Source organism: Carassius auratus, chromosome 13, assembly GCF_003368295.1.
Source record: "Carassius auratus strain Wakin chromosome 13, ASM336829v1, whole genome shotgun sequence".
In the NCBI taxonomy this organism is placed as follows: domain Eukaryota; kingdom Metazoa; phylum Chordata; class Actinopteri; order Cypriniformes; family Cyprinidae; genus Carassius; species Carassius auratus.
In genome coordinates this window covers 20,051,897-20,070,710 of record NC_039255.1, presented here as the reverse complement: position 1 = coordinate 20,070,710, position 18,814 = coordinate 20,051,897, and the positions used below count along the sequence as shown (strand labels likewise).

The 18,814-nt window shown below is 45.7% G+C and overlaps 1 protein-coding gene across 4 annotated transcripts in view; it reads right to left on the bottom strand.

Annotated features, from left to right (window-relative positions):
- LOC113112998 (girdin-like) overlaps window positions 1–18,814 on the bottom strand; it is a 58,236-nt gene that overhangs the window by 23,510 nt on the left and 15,912 nt on the right. For 3 of the 4 annotated variants that reach the window (XM_026279074.1, XM_026279075.1, XM_026279076.1), the window contains exons 3-13: window positions 11,553–11,661; window positions 10,815–10,884; window positions 5,654–5,712; window positions 5,450–5,533; window positions 5,223–5,363; window positions 2,444–2,592; window positions 1,719–1,800; window positions 1,170–1,328; window positions 958–1,104; window positions 614–761; window positions 307–536 (exon numbers count right to left, since the gene is read on the bottom strand). In XM_026279074.1, the coding sequence (XP_026134859.1) occupies window positions 307–536; window positions 614–761; window positions 958–1,104; window positions 1,170–1,328; window positions 1,719–1,800; window positions 2,444–2,592; window positions 5,223–5,363; window positions 5,450–5,533; window positions 5,654–5,712; window positions 10,815–10,884; window positions 11,553–11,661 (1,378 nt within the window). Of the gene's footprint in view, window positions 1–306; window positions 537–613; window positions 762–957; window positions 1,105–1,169; window positions 1,329–1,581; window positions 1,618–1,718; window positions 1,801–2,443; window positions 2,593–5,222; window positions 5,364–5,449; window positions 5,534–5,653; window positions 5,713–10,814; window positions 10,885–11,552; window positions 11,662–18,814 lie in introns of those variants that run through there. The other variant, XM_026279077.1, reaches the window with a different exon arrangement.

Here is an 18,814-nt window from a genome sequence, read left to right as displayed (position 1 = left end):
CCCAAGTCAGATTTAACCTCAGATTACTCTCTGATGAATATGAGCTCAGTTCCCATTCTGTTCAAAATGTTCTCCTTTCTTTGTGTGAGGAACAGAATTTATTCACAGTTACTTTCATATCTAACTGTACTTCCTTCTACTGTTCCTGGTCTCACTGTGAACGATTCATCAGCGCACATTAATCTAAAGATGATGTCTGGTTTCACATCCCTTCATCAGGATGCAGTCACTCTTATTTTTAATGTAGAGACACTTCATCATGACTAATGAAATCAGTTCCTCCTGAAGACCGTGTAGGACTCTGACCTGCTGTCTGAGCTTCTGCTGGTCTCTGTCCAGGTGGAGGTCTCTCTCCAGGTGGAGGTCTCTCTCCAGGTGGAGGTCTCTCTCCAGGTGGAGGTCTCTGTCCAGGTGGAGGTGTGCGCCGCTCTTCAGCTCCTCCAGGCTCTTCAGCAGCATCTGGTTCTCCTTCTCCAGCTTCAGCAGCTGACTGGAGGTCATCTCGTTCACCTCGTCCCCCAGAGACTTCTGCAGCACTGCACACAACACCACACTCTGTGAGCCTCTCGTTATCCGGACAGGATTCCTCCCTAACTGTGCTCTGTGCAGGTACCTTCAGAGAGCGCAGGTGTGGTCTTGGAGAGCTGCTCCAGCTCCCAGCCCAGATGTAGAGACTCGTCCATGCTCTGTTTCTGGGCCATCTCCAGCGCCAGGTTCTCCTCCAGCAGATCCTCCATGCGCTTCCTGTCCATGTCTCGCTCCTGAAACACAGCAGTCATCACCCCTCACACTACTTCACATCCTTCTGTCAGCAGTATTCATCATTAGTGAAGCAACAGCGGTGTAATTAGACTGTCTTAGAGCCGTTCATTAGACTGAAGAACCTCTGTTCAGACTGAGTGATACTGATACCGAGTTGTGTTTGTCTCTGAGCGTGGAGCCCAGGGGATCTCTCACCATCTCCAGCTCATGGATCTTGCTCTGCAGCAGCAGGTTCTCCTTCTCCAGCTGGTGGTGTTTATCTGAGCGAGCTCTGTACGACTCCAGCTGGTCCTCCAGCACACTCCTGGTCTCCAGCAGCACCTGACTGTCCTCCTTCAGCTCCTGTGTGAAGAGATGTGATCAGTACGTCCAGCAGAGCGCAGCTGCTGAGGAGCACAGACACACACCTCCACTCTGGTCTGGAAGAACTGCATGTGCTGGAGCTTCTCTCTGCAGCGCTTCACCTCACTCTCCAGCCGCTCCACCCGCACGGCCTTCTCTCGGAGCGCATCCAGCTCGTCCCGGGTCACCCGCAGCGCCCGCACCTCACACAGCACCTGCAGGTTCTGACACACACACACACACACACACACACACACACACACACACACACACACACGTTACATGTCAGTCTGCTCATCAGTCAGAAAAATAGCACAAGATATGAACCTCAGATATCCCTGGTATGAATCTTTGATGATCTATATATACACACATATCTAATTTATTTTATTTTATTGACAGTATGCAGAAATATGGTGTTTATATTAACATTAATGGTGAGTTAAATGCTAGACTACTGCAGATGTGGATATTCACGCTGTATGGAAAAAGCATCATAAAGCCTGTTCAAGGCGTCTCTTTGGGTCCAGCGGGTCTATAAACACACGTGTGAGCAGTAAGAGGAACGAGGGCACTCATTTGTGCTCTTTGTGTTTAGCAGCGCTGAGCCTCACTTCCTGCTGCAGTCTCTTGACCTCGGTCTCCAGGTGCTCCACTTCCTGTCTGCAGTCCAGCAGCTGCTCGCTCTTCTCCTCTCTGAAACAGCAGCAGTACAGCAGTGTTAGTGGAGCTGCTGAAAACATCTACTGATACACCAACACGTTTGATTAAGTGTGCAGCGCTGTGATCAGTGGGGAACAGGAAGTGAGCTGTGCGGACTAAAATAGACTGTCCTCTATACCCAAGACGAGCCGTGGCCTCGTTCTAGATCTGCAGAACCATCCTGAACACATGGGACAGAGTGCAGCTCTTCTAATACACCTCCACTACAACTGACATGACACCAATCAACCTTCTGTAATCTCTGCATTAGAAAACACACCAATTAAACATTTACAGAAATTACACATGATTTTAACTGAAGAACCGCAGACTTTCTCATCAGGGAACATCACATTCTCTGTTCAGTTCACTGCCTGTTTTATAATAACTAACAGATCACTCTGACCTCTGACCTCACCTTGGACAGTCGTTCACTGCTGCTCATGTCAATGATTCTACAGGGCTTAGTTAAAGCAGACGTTTCACAGTTTCTCTGCTCTGCGACAGAAAGACGTGCTTGAGCAGAGCAGATGAGCAGAACTCACTTCCCCTGTCCTCCAGCACTTCCTCTCTATTGTCTGCACACAGAGGGGAAGCTGAATAACTGATGGTGATCAGGTGATGAGCAGATACTCACAGCTCCTGCCGCAGGCGTCTGATCCTGGCTTTAGCGTCGGCCAGCTCCACGGACAGATGCTGCACGCTCTCTGTGCGTCTCATGCCGGACGAGTCTCCGGGCGACGGGGCGAGCGCACTGTCCCGCTCCAGAGTCAGAGCCACGATCGCCTGCCCACACACACACACACACACACACACACACACACACACAGCATCATGGGCATCAAAGCAGCATATATGAGTGTGTGAGGACGTCCTGCTTCACTCTTCACTTCACTTCCAGACACACATCTCATGATTCACTTTAATTCAGTTTGCTTCCAGTCTTGACTTGATTTGACTCGATGTGTGTTTATTTGGTTATATCTCAGATGAAGTACATACATTTTTTCAAAGCAAATAGAATCTCAAATAAATTGATAGTTCATGCCACATTAAAGAGTGTCAAAAAATAGTTAGAATTTTGTCATAAAAAGTGCAGAATTTGAAGGCTGAGACTTTATTTCATATAAAAAATGACAAAGTACAAACATTTTTGTGATTATTGGTTTTGCAGGCACCCTACAAATGATGTTTAGAGAGGTTTTTCCAAGCATCCACTCACGCCAGCACTAGAAGACTGATTCATGGGATTGAAGGAAGGATGATGATCACAGAATAACCCCAGACAGTGTGATCAGGAGACGACGAGCGGACGTTATTCTGTGACAACAACCGGCTGAATCTACAGTATTGTTAAAAAATAATAGCAGTACAATGTGACTAACCAGAATAATCAAGGTTTTTCGTATATTTTTTTATTGCTACGTGGCAAACAAGTTACCAGTAGGTTCAGTAGATTCTCAGAAAACAAATGAGACCCAGCATTCATGATATGCACGCTCTTAAGGCTGTGCAATTGGGCAATTAGTTGAATTAGTTGAAAGGGGTGTGTTCAAAAAAATAGCAGTGTGGCATTCAATCACTGAGGTCATCAATTTTGTGAAGAATCAGGTGTGAATCAGGTGGCCCCTATTTAAGGATGAAGCCAACACTTGTTGAACATGCTTTTGAAAGCTGAGGAAAATGGGTCGTTCAAGACATTGTTCAGAAGAACAGCGTACTTTGATTAAAAAGTTGATTAGAGAGGGGAAAACCTATAAAGAGGTGCAAAAAATGATAGGCTGTTCAGCTAAAATGATCTCCAATGCCTTAAAATGGAGAGCAAAACCAGAGAGACGTGGAAGAAAACGGAAGACAACCATCAAAATGGATAGAAGAATAACCAGAATGGCAAAGGCTCAGCCAATGATCACCTCCAGGATGATCAAAGACAGTCTGGAGTTACCTGTAAGTACTGTGACAGTTAGAAGACGTCTGTGTGAAGCTAATCTATTTTCAAGAATCCCCCGCAAAGTCCCTCTGTTAAAAAAAAGGCATGTGCAGAAGAGGTTACAATTTGCCAAAGAACACATCAACTGGCCTAAAGAGAAATGGAGGAACATTTTGTGGACTGATGAGAGTAAAATTGTTCTTTTTGGGTCCAAGGGCCACAGGCAGTTTGTGAGACGACCCCCAAACTCTGAATTCAAGCCACAGTACACAGTGAAGACAGTGAAGCATGGAGGTGCAAGCATCATGATATGGGCATGTTTCTCCTACTATGGTGTTGGGCCTATTTATCGCATACCAGGGATCATGGATCAGTTTGCATATGTTAAAATACTTGAAGAGGTCATGTTGCCCTATGCTGAAGAGGACATGCCCTTGAAATGGTTGTTTCAACAAGACAATGACCCAAAACACACTAGTAAACGGGCAAAGTCTTGGTTCCAAACCAACAAAATTAATGTTATGGAGTGGCCAGCCCAATCTCCAGACCTTAATCCAATTGAGAACTTGTGGGGTGATATCAAAAATGCTGTTTCTGAAGCAAAACCAAGAAATGTGAATGAATTGTGGAATGTTGTTAAAGAATCATGGAGTGGAATAACAGCTGAGAGGTGCCACAAGTTGGTTGACTCCATGCCACACAGATGTCAAGCAGTTTTAAAAAACTGTGGTCATACAACTAAATATTAGTTTAGTGATTCACAGGATTGCTAAATCCCAGAAAAAAAAATGTTTGTACAAAATAGTTTTGAGTTTGTACAGTCAAAGGTAGACACTGCTATTTTTTTGAACACACCCCTTTCAACTAATTCAACTAATTGCCCAATTGCACAGCCTTAAGAGCGTGCATATCATGAATGCTGGGTCTTGTTTGTTTTCTGACAATCTACTGAACCTACTGGTAACTTGTTTGCCACGTAGCAATAAAAAATATACTAAAAACCTTGATTATTCTGGTTAGTCACATTGTACTGCTATTATTTTGAACAATACTGTACATTATAGCATTTATTACACGGCTGCCTCATAACTACATAATTAGACACTAAATATTGTTTTGAGTTGAAATATTTAGATGCAAAACTTTTGTGAACACAAGTTCAAACTAGACGGTATTTAATGGTGCATTCTTACACTTATTACACAACAATATTTTATTAGCTAAACAAATACAAAGCTTCCCTGAAGAAAAGCTGTTACTCGGTTGAACCTGTGTTATCAGCTTTCACTAGCTGTTATCGAGGGTTAACAGACTTCAGAATGTAGCAACTGACCAATCAGAATCAAGTATTCCACAGATCAACATCAGTTCATCAGAATGAGAATCAGTTCAAATCGAGCAGTGGATATTGCTTTATTATATGTTGGATATCAGCCTGCAGTCAGTGAGCGAATCACATGGGCATTCGTGTGTGTGTGTGTGTTACCTCAGCGTGCTGGTCTCTCTCGTCAACGAGGCGCTTAAGGTTAAAGGTCAGCTGTCTAATGATGGCATCTTTATCGTGTGGGACACACTCACTCTCCTCCACACACTGAAGGTCAAAGACATTCTCCTGGTTATGGGTCACCTGCACACACACATACACACACACACACAGAGGGTCAGAGGTCAGCTGCCCAATGAGCTCAGCTTGTGTCATCATGTGACACACACCTCCTGAATGTGAGCGACGATGGCTGCACGTGTGTCAAAGTCCAGCGTCTGGATCCGGTCGATGTAGTCCTCCTTCCTGTTACACTGAGACACACACAGAGAAAGAGAGTCATGAACACTGATCATGTGACCTGTTTGTGTTTGTGTGTGTGTGTGTGTGTGTGCGCGTGTTTGTGTGTGTGTGTGTGAGAGAGTGTGTGTCACCTGTACAGCACAGCCCAGCAGTAGCAGCAGGATCTTCCTCATCTCCTCCAGTCCTTGCTCTGAGAACACACACACATCCAGATCAACACATGCTGAACTCTGACTCCACACTTCTTCAGCCTCATTGTGGAGCACACGCAGAAGACTAAAGTGAAGCTGTGACGTATGGCTGAGGTTCATCATGTGTGTACTGTGTGCTCTTGACAGGAAACGCAGTGCCTGAACACTGGACACTTCCTGTGCACAACATATTCAGATCCTGACAGTGACATCATCACACGAACTACAGCACCACGGCACATGCTTCCAGATGTCTGTCTCTCTTCAGACATTCTGCTGAACTGCATGCTGCCATTCATCACACTTTCATGAGCTATTAGTCATCAAGAACTTAATTTTACTGAATTCTCTAAGGTTTGCTAGCAGTCCTGTTCCACATGTACATACTACATACTCATTATAGTAACTGCAATAACTGGGTAACAACTAGGTCTTAACCCTGAACCTTAACCTAAGGTTGTGATGTGCGTTAGTGAGCAAGAGTGAGGCAAGAGTGATGTACGAGAGTGAGAGTGAGCAAGAGTGAGGCAACGGATGTGCAAGAGTAAGTGAGTGAGGCGACTGATGTGCAAGAGTGAGGCGAGTAATATGCAAGAGTGAGGCGAGTAAGGTGAGTGATGTGAGAGAGTGAGTGAGAGGGAGTGTGACAAGTGATGTGCGTGAGTGAGATTAAGTGAGGCCAGTGATGTGCGAGATTCAGGTGAGTGATGTGTGAGAGTGAGCAAGAGTGAGGCGACTGATGTGCAAGAGTGAGGCAAGTGATATGCAAGAGTGAGGTGAGTGATGTGCGAGAGTGCGTGAGCGGGAGTGTGACAAGTGTTGTGCGTGAGTGAGATTAAGTGAGGCCAGTGATGTGCGAGATTCAGGTGAGTGATGTGCGAGAGTGAGCAAGAGTGAGGCGACTGATGTGCGAGAGTGAGCGAGAGTGAGGCGACTGATGTGTGAGTAAGCGAGAGTGAGGCGACTGATGTGTGAGAGTAAGCGAGAGTGAGGTGAATGATGTGCAAGAGTGAGCGAGAGTGAGGCGACTGATGTGTGAGAGTAAGCGAGAGTGAGGCGAATGATGTGTGAGTAAGCGAGAGTGAGGCGACTGATGTGTTAGAGTACGTGAGAGTGAGGCGACTGATGTGTGAGAGTAAGCGAGAGTGAGGCGAATGATGTGTAAGCGAGAGTGAGGCGACTGATGTGTTAGAGTACGTGAGAGTGAGGCGACTGATGTGTGAGAGTAAGCGAGAGTGAGGCGAATGATGTGTGAGTAAGCGAGAGTGAGGCGACTGATGTGTTAGAGTACGTGAGAGTGAGGCGACTGATGTGTGAGAGTAAGGCGACTGATGTTTTAGAGTAAGTGAGAGTGAGGCGACTGATGTGTGAGAGTAAGGCGACTGATGTTTTAGAGTAAGTGAGAGTAAGGCGACTGATGTTTTAGAGTAAGTGAGAGTGAGGCGACTGATGTGTGAGAGTACGTGAGAGTGAGGCGACTGATGTGTTAGAGTACGTGAGAGTGAGGCGACTGATGTGTTAGAGTAAGGCGACTGATGTTTTAGAGTAAGTGAGAGTGAGGCGACATGTGTGAGAGTAAGTGAGAGTGAGGCGACTGATGTGTGAGAGTACGTGAGAGTGAGGCGACTGATGTGTTAGAGTAAGGCGACTGATGTTTTAGAGTAAGTGAGAGTGAGGCGACATGTGTGAGAGTACGTGAGAGTGAGGCGACTGATGTGTGAGAGTACGTGAGAGTGAGGCGACTGATGTGTTAGAGTAAGGCGACTGATGTTTTAGAGTAAGTGAGAGTGAGGCGACATGTGTGAGAGTACGTGAGAGTGAGGCGACTGATGTGTAAGAGTAAGGCGACTGATGTTTTAGAGTAAGTGAGAGTGAGGCGACTGATGTGTGAGAGTAAGTGAGAATGAGGCAAGTGATGTGTGAGAGTACGTGAGAGTGAGGCGACTGATGTGTGAGTACCATGAGTTACCATGGATACGATGGCAGTTGGCAGCAGAAATATCAGCTCCTGATTTCAACATCATTCAACATATATAGATTACGCCATCACAGATCTAGACCAGAGTCAGATCAACTATTTCACAGTGATGCCACAGCTGCCATTATCAGACCACAGTCACATAGTCCTCAGTCTCAACAGGTCAGGGAATCATCCGCCATCTTCAGAACAGAAAGTTCAATTATATCCACTCCCCCCCAAATTTATATGGAGTAAAGACAGTCCTGCCCAGTATGAAGCTGCGCTCCACAGCTCCCACACTGAGAACATGATCGACTCATTCCTCCTGACTACATTTAGTGTAGAAAAGAGAAGTATCAATTCAGCAACTAAACAGTTAACTCAAATCTTTTCTACAGTGGTCAGAAAAGCCCTCAGAAAAAGAAAAAATTACCGATGTAAAAAAGAAACCGCTAAAGATGCTTGGTTTGATAAAGATTGCCAAAAACTAAGAAAAGAATTAAGATCATTATCAAATAAAAAGCACAGAGACCCTGCAAACCAACAAATACGAGCCACATATCAAGAAACACTTAAACTATACAAGTCACTATTAATACAGAAGAAAACTGACCACATCAAAATTAAAATAAACAAAATTGAAGAAGCAATCGATCAAAATTCTTTTTGGGATTTATGGAATAATTTAGATAAATCCAAAGAGGCCAAACACCTTCCCATCTATGACCCAAAGATCTGGACTGAACATTTCAGAAAACTCTATTCTCTAAACGAACCAACCCTCGCCCAAAAACATCTGACCTCCCAATTAAATAACCTGGAATTCACGAGAAAAGACCAGCTCGATCATTTAGACAAACCCATAGAATTACCTGAACTGACAGAGAAGATGAAATCCCTCAAAAATAAGAAATCAAGTGGCTTAGATGGAATTTCTAATGAAATGCTGAAACACAGCAGCCCCAAACTGAGACTTGCTATCCTAACATTATTCAATCTCTTATTAAAATCTGGACACTTTCCTGAGATCTGGAAAGAGAACGTGATAACCCCAATTTTTAAACAAGGTGAGAAGTATGACCCAAATAATTATAGAGGCATCACAGTGAGCAGTAACCTCGGAAAACTATTCTGCTCCATCATCAATGACAGATTAATTCAGTTCATCCAAGAACACAAGATTTTAAACAATTGTCAAATTGGATTTATGCCAAAACAGAGAACTTCAAATCATATTTACACACTCCACACACTCATAGACAAATATGTTCATCAAACAAAACAAGGAAAAATATTTGGCTGCTTCATTGATTTTAAAAAAGCCTTTGATTCAGTATGGCACAATGGACTTTTTCTAAAACTGATTCAAAGCGGAATAGGAGGAAAGACATATGACATCATAAAGGACATATACAACGGGAACAAATGCTGTGTCAAGATCAACGACAGACGGACTGATTATTTCAGTCAGAACAGAGGAGTGCGTCAAGGCTGTAGCCTCAGCCCGACTCTGTTTAATATCTATATTAATGAACTAGCATCAGCACTTGAGAAGTCCCCTTGTCCTGGTCTGACCCTCGAGGGCAGAGAAATCAAATATCTCCTGTACGCTGACGATCTTCTGCTCTTGTCACCTCATGAAGAGGGGCTACACCAAAGCCTCTCGCTATTAGAAGATTACAGTAGAGACTGGGCCTTACCAATCAACATGGAGAAATCCAAAATTATCATCTTTCAGAAAAAGCCTCGCATTACTGACAAAAAATATAGTTTTGCAATCGGGGGAACACTTCTTAATCATGTGACGTGTTATAATTATTTGGGTCTCACTATCTCAGCTTCTGGTCAATTTGACCTGGCAATAAAACATCTGACTGATAAGGCACGCAGGGCTTATTACACTATTAGGAAATCTTTGTTCAAATTCAACCCACCTATTAAATTATGGCTAAAAATCTTCGACAGCATCATCAAACCAATTCTTCTATACGGTTGTGAGATCTGGGGCCCCAAATTTAAATTAAATTACACATCTTGGGATAAAAGACCCACTGAAATGTTCCACCTGGAGTTCTGCAAGAACATCCTGGGACTTGACAGAAACGCCCCTAGTCTCGGCTGCAGGGCAGAACTGGGCAGATTCCCTCTTCTAGCAGAAATCCAGAAGAGAACAGCCAAGTTCTGGTTCCATCTATCAGACACACGGACAGATGATTACCATCACTGCGCTCTTATGTACAGGACAGGACACCCAGAGAGTGACCCCATGCACCATTTAGTGGGAAAACACCAACTCCGCTCAACCATTCAATTAAGACACGCAAAAGTTAAAGAAATTGGAAAACTAACCCAGGAAGAATACATCCATGATTGGCAGATCAAAGTAGAACAAATTAACAAATTAAAATACTTCTATAGATTAAAGACTAGCTATCAATTGGCACCTTACTTGATCAAAATTAAGGACTATAGTAAGAGAAAGCTCCTGACGAAGTATCGTCTGAGTGATCACCGTCTGTGTGTGGAGACGGGCCGACACAAACACAGCTGGAGAGAGAGAGAGCTCCGACTGTGTCCTCACTGCACAGAGTGTGTGTGTGTGTGTGTGTGTGTGTGGAGAGAGAGAGAGCTCCGACTGTGTCCTCACTGCACAGAGTGTGTGTGTGTGTGTGTGTGTGTGTGTGGAGAGAGAGAGAGCTCCGACTGTGTCCTCACTGCACAGAGGGACTCGTAGAGGACGAGCTGCACTTCCTCACACACTGCACTAAATATGAACACATAAGAGACCACTACTTTACCCTAATAGCTCAAATTGTGCCTGAATTCAGGCAAGCAAGCGACATAGACAAACTCAGTTATATTTTGGGAGAGAAAGAGAAGTGTGTCCAGCTCGCAGCGCAGTACGTGTCCTCCTGTCACATCATGAGGGACAAAAACTAAACTCCTGTTCTTCAGCAGGAGCAACATTGTGCTGTTTCACAGTCATGCCAATAAAGCTCATTTGAATTGAATTGAATTGAATTGAATTGAGTAAGCGAGAGTGAGGCGACTGATGTGTGAGTAAGCGAGAGTGAGGCGACTGATGTGTGAGAGTAAGTGAGAATGAGGCAAGTGATGTGTGACAGTGAGGGCGAGACCTACCGCTGAGAGGAGTCCTGCCCAGCACCAGCACATCAGGAAGTGACATCACCACCAGCTGCTGCAGCGTCTCCTGGAAAAGAACCAGATTCAATCAGGGGACCAGCTCTCCTATGGTCAACATGAATGAACATGTCACTGTTTCTGTGGAGTAAAAGTATTCAGATCCAGCATCGGCTGCTTGTGCTCCAGCAGGAGTCTCAGATTCTGGAGGATAATGGCTGTTTGTGAACATCATGACAAATCTCTTCAGAATAACTACTGATGGTCTGATCAGTGCTTAAGGACAGCCTAATCGGTGTGAGAGCTCACGTTCACTCACACACACACTCTCACAGACGTGCAGCTACACGCTGAGGTTAGTCATTATCTCAGCAGCTGCTATGAGAGGAACACAGCCCAGACTAAAATGCACACATTAGCTACAGGACGCTCAGTGAACACACACTCATGTTTTGCTCTGAACCTCAGCACAGGCTTGAGCCACATGATATCCAGCAGCAGCTCCGACCCTCAGCTCCTAACTCCTGCTCCAGCGCTGAACATATGATTACTGAGAGGAAAAGCAGCACTCATGTGGTCACAGACACAGACTGACGAGTGTGAGAACTGAAGAGAGTGAATCACAAACTGTATGACTGACAATAATAACCATAGCAGTGTGTATAGACCATACTGACAAAGCTGCCACAACAATACTGTTTGAACAACAAATGCTCATGATGTGGTGTGAGAGATCACCTGATAGCAGGACTTGATCTGCTGCACGAGGAGGGACAGGTTCTGGATGCGCAGTGCTGGGTCGTTCCTGACCTTCCTGTGGACTCGCTGAACACTGCTCTTTGGGTTTCTGTCAGAACAAACCACACACACGTTCAGCTCAGCAGACATTTTTGCTTCTTACCATATTTAGCAATATACATTTTTCAGCAAATATCAATTTTTTTATTCAGAAGAATATTTTCCCTGTAATTTCTTTATCAAGGCATGTGCCTGAGCATCTTAATTTCCTCCTGCTTTGAACAACATATCCTACAGTAGTGAGCTAAAGTGAAGTCCGGAGGGAACATCTGCACAGCATTTGCTTTTAATGACCCTACAGGTTTAATTAAACCATCAAAATATGAGGAACAAAACATTGGAACATGTTATCACAAATTAAACAATTAGCATATCACATTTAATCCCAGCAGTCACATATAAAGCTCTAAAAACCTTACTGACTGATGTTTTAGTGCACTTTCTGCAAGTATGTAAGAAATAAAGAATCTCAATGAAATATGTGCGGCCTCACATGATTAGTGCCGTTTATCTCCTGTTTGCACCTTGAGAAGATGATGCTGCATCAAAGCTCCAAAACTAAAGGTTAGTTAAGTATGCTAACACAGATATGACAGAGATTTTTGGTACACATGTGTGGCGAGTGGGGCGGGGCCGAGAGGCGTGGGAACGAGGAGTGAGGCCAGGTGTAGTGATTGGAGATGAGCTACACCTGAGCCCCACCGCTAGTATCGAGTCCCACGTAGGAGATGGAAGGATATAAAACTGGAGCGACGACCGTGAAGGACGAGAGAGGACCAGGCCTGGGACATTATTTTATGTTTTGGCTTTTATTTGGGCACACCAGTCGTCCGTGAGGGGCTGGTGCGCCGTTTTGTATTTATTTTGTGATATTAAAATGTTTTTGATTGTGCGCCGGTTCCCGCCTCCTTCTTCCCGATGAATATGGAGATTTGTTTATTACAGTGGTGCCGAAACCCGGGAGAAGGAGGGACGCGCTGCTGAAGATCCCTCGCCACTGTGGTGAATCCGCGGTGCCCTCGAGCAGGCGAGGTATGTGCCGCCAGGGACGCTCGAGGCGGTGGGCTGGAGCGAGTTGCCGGGGACGGGCGAGCTCGCTGCCGACCGCCCACGACAAGGAGGGACGGCTGCCGTCCGTGAGGGAGCGGAGGAGTCGGCGCCGTTCGCCAGGGGGCCGGAGCCTGCCGCCTCCGTGACGGAATCCGGAGGGGCAGGGAACGGGGGACTCCTGCCGCGGCCCAAAATCGGAGGAGCCGTCGCCGTCCATCGGGCGGCGGAGGAGGGTCGCGCCGTCCGCCGAGGGCCGTCCAGTGCCACCGCCAGGCACCGCGGAGGAGATCACCCAGCTGGTGGAGGGCCGAGCAGCAGTGCGTCCCTCCTTCTCCCGGGTTTCGGCACCACTGTAACGATATGCAAACAAATCTCCATATTCATCGGGAAGAAGGAGGCGGGAACCGGCGCACAATCAAAAACCCTTTAATATTCAAAGTAAATACAAAACAGCGCGTCAGCCCCTCACGGCGACTGACGCGCACAAATAAAAGCCAAAACATAAAATAATGTCCCAGGCCTGGTCCTCTCTCGTCCTTCACGGTCGTCGCTCCAGTTTTATATCCTTCCATCTCCTACGTGGGACTCGATACTAGCGGTGGGGCTCAGGTGTAGCTCATCTCCAATCACTACACCTGGCCTCACTCCTCGTTCCCACGCCTCTCGGCCCCGCCCCACTCGCCACATACCCCCATCGCCCCTCGCAGGCCGGGGGGTACTCCCGAGACTGCGCTCTATCCCCCCCCCCCTTCCCTCCGGGGGAGACCGCTCACGGGGACCTGCGGGAACCTGGGGGTAGGACAGACGAGGCGAGAGAAAAGGAGATGGAAGGAGGAGCGACAGGGACGAGAGAGGGGAGAGAGGAAAAAAAAAAAATTCCGGTTCCCAGACGCACTGCTGCTCGGCCCTCCACCAGCTGGGTGATCTCCTCCGCAGTGCCTGGCGGTGGCACTGGACGGCCCTCGGCGGACGGCGCGACCCTCCTCCGCCGCCCGATGGACGGCGACGGCTCCTCCGATTTTGGGCCGCGGCAGGAGTCCCCCGTTCCCTGCCCCTCCGGATTCCGTCACGGAGGCGGCAGGCTCCGGCCCCCTGGCGAACGGCGCCGACTCCTCCGCTCCCTCACGGACGGCAGCCGTCCCTCCTTGTCGTGGGCGGTCGGCAGCGAGCTCGCCCGTCCCCGGCAACTCGCTCCAGCCCACCGCCTCGAGCGTCCCTGGCGGCACATACCTCGCCTGCTCGAGGGCACCGCGGATTCACCACAGTGGCGAGGGATCTTCAGCAGCGCGTCCCTCCTTCTCCCGGGCTTCGGCACCACTGTAATAAACAAATCTCCATATTCATCGGGAAGAAGGAGGCGGGAACCGGCGCACAATCAAAAACATTTTAATATCACAAAATAAATACAAAACGGCGCACCAGCCCCTCACGGACGACTGGTGTGCCCAAATAAAAGCCAAAACATAAAATAATGTCCCAGGCCTGGTCCTCTCTCGTCCTTCACGGTCGTCGCTCCAGTTTTATATCCTTCCATCTCCTACGTGGGACTCGATACTAGCGGTGGGGCTCAGGTGTAGCTCATCTCCAATCACTACACCTGGCCTCACTCCTCGTTCCCACGCCTCTCGGCCCCGCCCCACTCGCCACAACATGATCTTTAGGGTGTCTAGTATTAATATGTGTTCATTCACATACAGTGCAGACCAAAAGTTTGGACACACCTTCTCATTCAAAGAGTTTTCTTTATTTTCATTACTATGAAAGTTGGTAGAGTCACACTGAAGTCATCGAGGGCTATCTGAGCAAGAAGGAGAGTGATGGGGTGCTGCGCCAGATGACCTGGCCTCCACAGTCACCGGACCTGAACCCAATCCAGATGGTTTAGGGGTGAGCTGGACCGCAGACAGAAGGCAAAAGGGCCAATAAGTGCTAAGCATCTCTCGGGGAACTCCTTCAAGACTGTTGAAAGACCATTTCAGGTGACTACCTCTTGAATCTCATCAAGAGAAAGCCAAGAGTGTGCAAAGCAGTAATCAAAGCAAAAGGTGGCTACTTTGAAGAACCTACAATATGACATATTTTCAGTTGTTTCACACTTTTTTGTTATGTATATAATTCCACATGTGTTAATTCATAGTTTTGATACCTTCAGTGTGACTCTACAATCTTCATAGTCATGAAAATAAAGAAAACTCTTTGAATGAGAAGGTGTGTCCAAACTTTTGGTCTGTACTGTATATTGAGTTTTGTCATAGAATGAGTAAACATGTTGATGGTCACAATAGTGGGATAACAGTGAACTTAGGTTTACATATATATATATATATAGAGAGAGAGAGAGAGAGAGAGAGAGTTGCAGTTGCTAGTCAAAATTACAACAAAATGTTGCAATGACATAATATTGCACTAAATAAAAAAATCATGTTACAAAAAATATTCAATATTAATGATAGCACTGGCATAAAAAAATTGATGATATATGTTACAAAAAAAAGAAACAATTTTGAAATGTGTTGTTTTTTTGTTGTTGTTTTTTTTATCTCAGTGTTCCTATCAATGTCGCATAAGGCAAGGCAAGGCAAGTTTATTTATATAGCACATTTCGTACACAGAGGTAGTTCAAAGTGCTTTACATAAAAGAAAGTAAAATGATAATGAAGAAAAATAATAACAAGAATAAAAACAAGCAATTTTAAAACTTTTAAAATTATTACAATTAATTAGATTTTACATAAAATAAAAAAATAAAACAGTGAAAATATAGTGCAATCAGTTCGGACATTGCACAGTGCTCATTTAATAAATGCACAGCTAAACAGATGGGTTTTGAGTCTAGATTTAAATGTGACTAGTGTTTTAGCACATCTGATCTCTTCTGGAAGCTGATTCCAACTGCGGGCAGCATAGTAACTAAAGGAGGACTCCCCTTGTTTTGTGTGAACCCTTGGTATTTCTAACTGACTCCATCCTAGTGATCTGAGTGCTCTGTTAGGTTTATATTCAGTGAACATATCTGCAATATATTTTGGTCCTTGGTCATTTAGTGACTTATATACGAGTAAAATAAATATATAAATGATCTCCCAGACTGCTGTCAGGGTGTAAATTGCCAGCTTTATGCTGACGACACAGTTATCCATGTGTCAGCAAAAACAACTGTACTGGCTGGGCAGCAGTTAACACAGGCTTTACACAACATCTCAAGATGGCTTCAGCTGTCCCATTTAACTCGAAACACACAGAAAACTTTCTCAATGTGTTTTTCTATCAACCAGAGGTCCCCTGACAGCATCTTTGAGGTTCATTTATACCATGAACCCATTCAGGAGGTTCATGAAACGAAATACTTGGGGATAATCTTGGATAAACACCTGAAGTTTCAAAGTCAAGTAAATCATGTTTGCAGGAAAGTCAAATCAAATCTGAACTGCTTTCGTTTTATTAGAGGAGAGTTGTCACATCACGCGGCTTTATTGTTTTATGCACGCAATGGGTTTTTTCACATCTGTCATACTGTATAACAGCATGGTCACAAACATCAGCGTCCACTTTGAAACCAGTTATCTCTCTATATAAACAGGCAATTAAGATATTTGACAAAAAAAACAATGAAAAAAAAAACAACTCCCCAAAGCATGCCCCATCCAAGATACTGATCGGTCTCATGTCCTTACAAATGAACGAAATTAAGTTATGGCCTCTTGTCGTGTTGCAGACAAAGAGCTTGCTGCGGGCGATGCAAAGTAACATTAAGTGTCAAGACATGACTGTTTAGCTGGAGTTCCACACATTATGCCATGCTCATTTGGGTGCACATTTTTGAGATGGGACCTCATGTTGCTAGTGGTCGAACGGTATCCTAACTGTATCTTAAATTGCTTGCTTACAACTTTATCTCGCGGGTCAACAATTTTACCTCATTTTCTCTGCTGCGGTCGAGTTGGGCTCTGCACTTGCTGCCATCTTCCATGAAGAAGCGTAAACTTTCAGCAGTGATGCTGTGCCAGACAGTGCGACTCTTGTGACCTGTCCCTGAACCCTCAGGCACGCTAGCGCTCCCACCAGCAAAGCAGACATGCCTCTACTACCGTGGACAGCCCTAGCATGTACCTGTAACAATTCAAGCATGCAAGGATAATCAAATAAAACCTTCAATTGGGGCCTGCTCTCTTGCTCCCGTTTCTCTTATCGGAAACTCCCTCTACCATTTCTACTTGTACATAAACAAACCCTTGAGCATCCCTCACGCTCATATATGGTCCTTCGAGCCGGATGTACTTCAGTAGAGATGGATTCTGATCCTGCCAGCACAACAGATTCCACGAGTTGACCCCACACACAAAGAGAGTGACATCTCCCAGCTCATCTAAAGGATTACGAAGTACAGCTCCCTGCAAACCTGGATTCAGCACCTCCAGCTGAAACTTCTTCACATAGACATTCTAGGCATTCCTCTCAGTCTATCATCTGGTACAGCCTCCAAAACTACCTCCAGATCTCGACACAGTGCATCAAGTCAATCACCAAGACGTGCTCTGTCTGACGTCCCAGCCGCAGTTCTGGAGGAGAAACTAAAGGCGCAGACAAGGAATGTCAGAGACTTGATGACCAAGCCAGAGAGGCACTCAAAGCCAGAGAAGCCTTGGCTAAACAGATTGATACACGACGGCGTCTTAAGAAAGCTCAACATGATCTTAAAGTTGCCAAGCTAGTCACCTCGTTTCTTAAACAGGACAACGACAGTAGATCTGGATCACAGTCTAGCATCGCCAGTAATTTATCTGAAGCACAACCTGGAGTGAACCCCCTTCCACAGAGAGCTGTTACTAGTGATATTTTTACCTCGTATGCCCAGGAAATGCACAGATCTTCCTTGCCAGAACCTGCATTTCTTACCTCGGAGGCATCAGGATTGCTTCCTCCAGCCCCACAGCCGGTGCAGTTTACATCCAGTGCCCATGACTTTACTACCGAGGTGCACCATCCTAACATAGTGACATGGTCATCACCTCCACTAGCAAAAGCTCAGTCGACTACAAGTGCTAGAACAGATTTCACTGGTCCATTACCTATTTACCCAGCTACCGTCACAGTACAGCCAACTTCTTCTGTCACTACAGTAAGCTACCATCAGACATCGGCTGTCAGTGTGCCTCCCTCAGTAGCATCACCTCTAGACCGTGCAATCTTAGGGGCTTCTGCACTTCCTCAGCCACGCCAAGTACTGTACCCTCACACTCAAGTGGCATTCCCGGCCCCTCATCCAGTTCCAGCTCAAACATATGTACCTCAAGCCCAGCCACCCGAACTAGAAATGTTAGCTGCTTCGGCTTATGGTATCCCAAAACCTGTCATACCATCCTTTGAGAGTGGATGTGAAAGTGATTTTGCACTGCTCAAAATGGCATTGGACAAGCTGATGAACAATCAACAGCACTTTAGTGAACAGTACAAATATCAAGTGCTTCTAGGACTTTTAAAGCTTCCCAGTGCTATCAAGTTTGCCAAGGCATACATGCACGATCCCCGGCCATACACAGCTGCACTACAAGCATTGCAAGATAAATATGGACAACCACGCCAGCTAGTCCAATGTGAATTAGGTGCCATATTAAATGCTCCAGCTGTAAAGTTTGGAGATGCTGACGCTTTTGATGACTTCGCCTTATCCATCCATTCATTGGTAGGGATGCTCAGAACTCTTGAAGGCCCAAATGGATATGAGTTAAGGTGTGGATCGCATGTTGATCGTCTTCTGAGCAAAATGCCACCTTCATATTGTGACAGCTTGTTGTTGTTGAGTACTGTTTTAGCCGTGACATTCTCCAGACTGGTACTGGCACTCTACCAAAGTCCGACAACCAGGACAACCAAGAAGGATTCACACACCCCTTCTCGGCATAAGGACATACCCACTTCAATCCTTTACTCAACTTACAGGAACAGGAAATTCAAGCTTCTGACCACAGAGCAAATATTAAAGTGGATAACAGATGGAAAACGGTGTTGGAAATGTGGAAGAGCACATCCTGCAAACAATTGTACTCTTAAGCGAGCTTGCAAGACTTGCAAAGAATAGCATCTAACCATCCTCCATGAAGCAGCCCAGCAGACACAAAAGAGTTTTCTCCTAGTAAATGTTCCCCTTACCA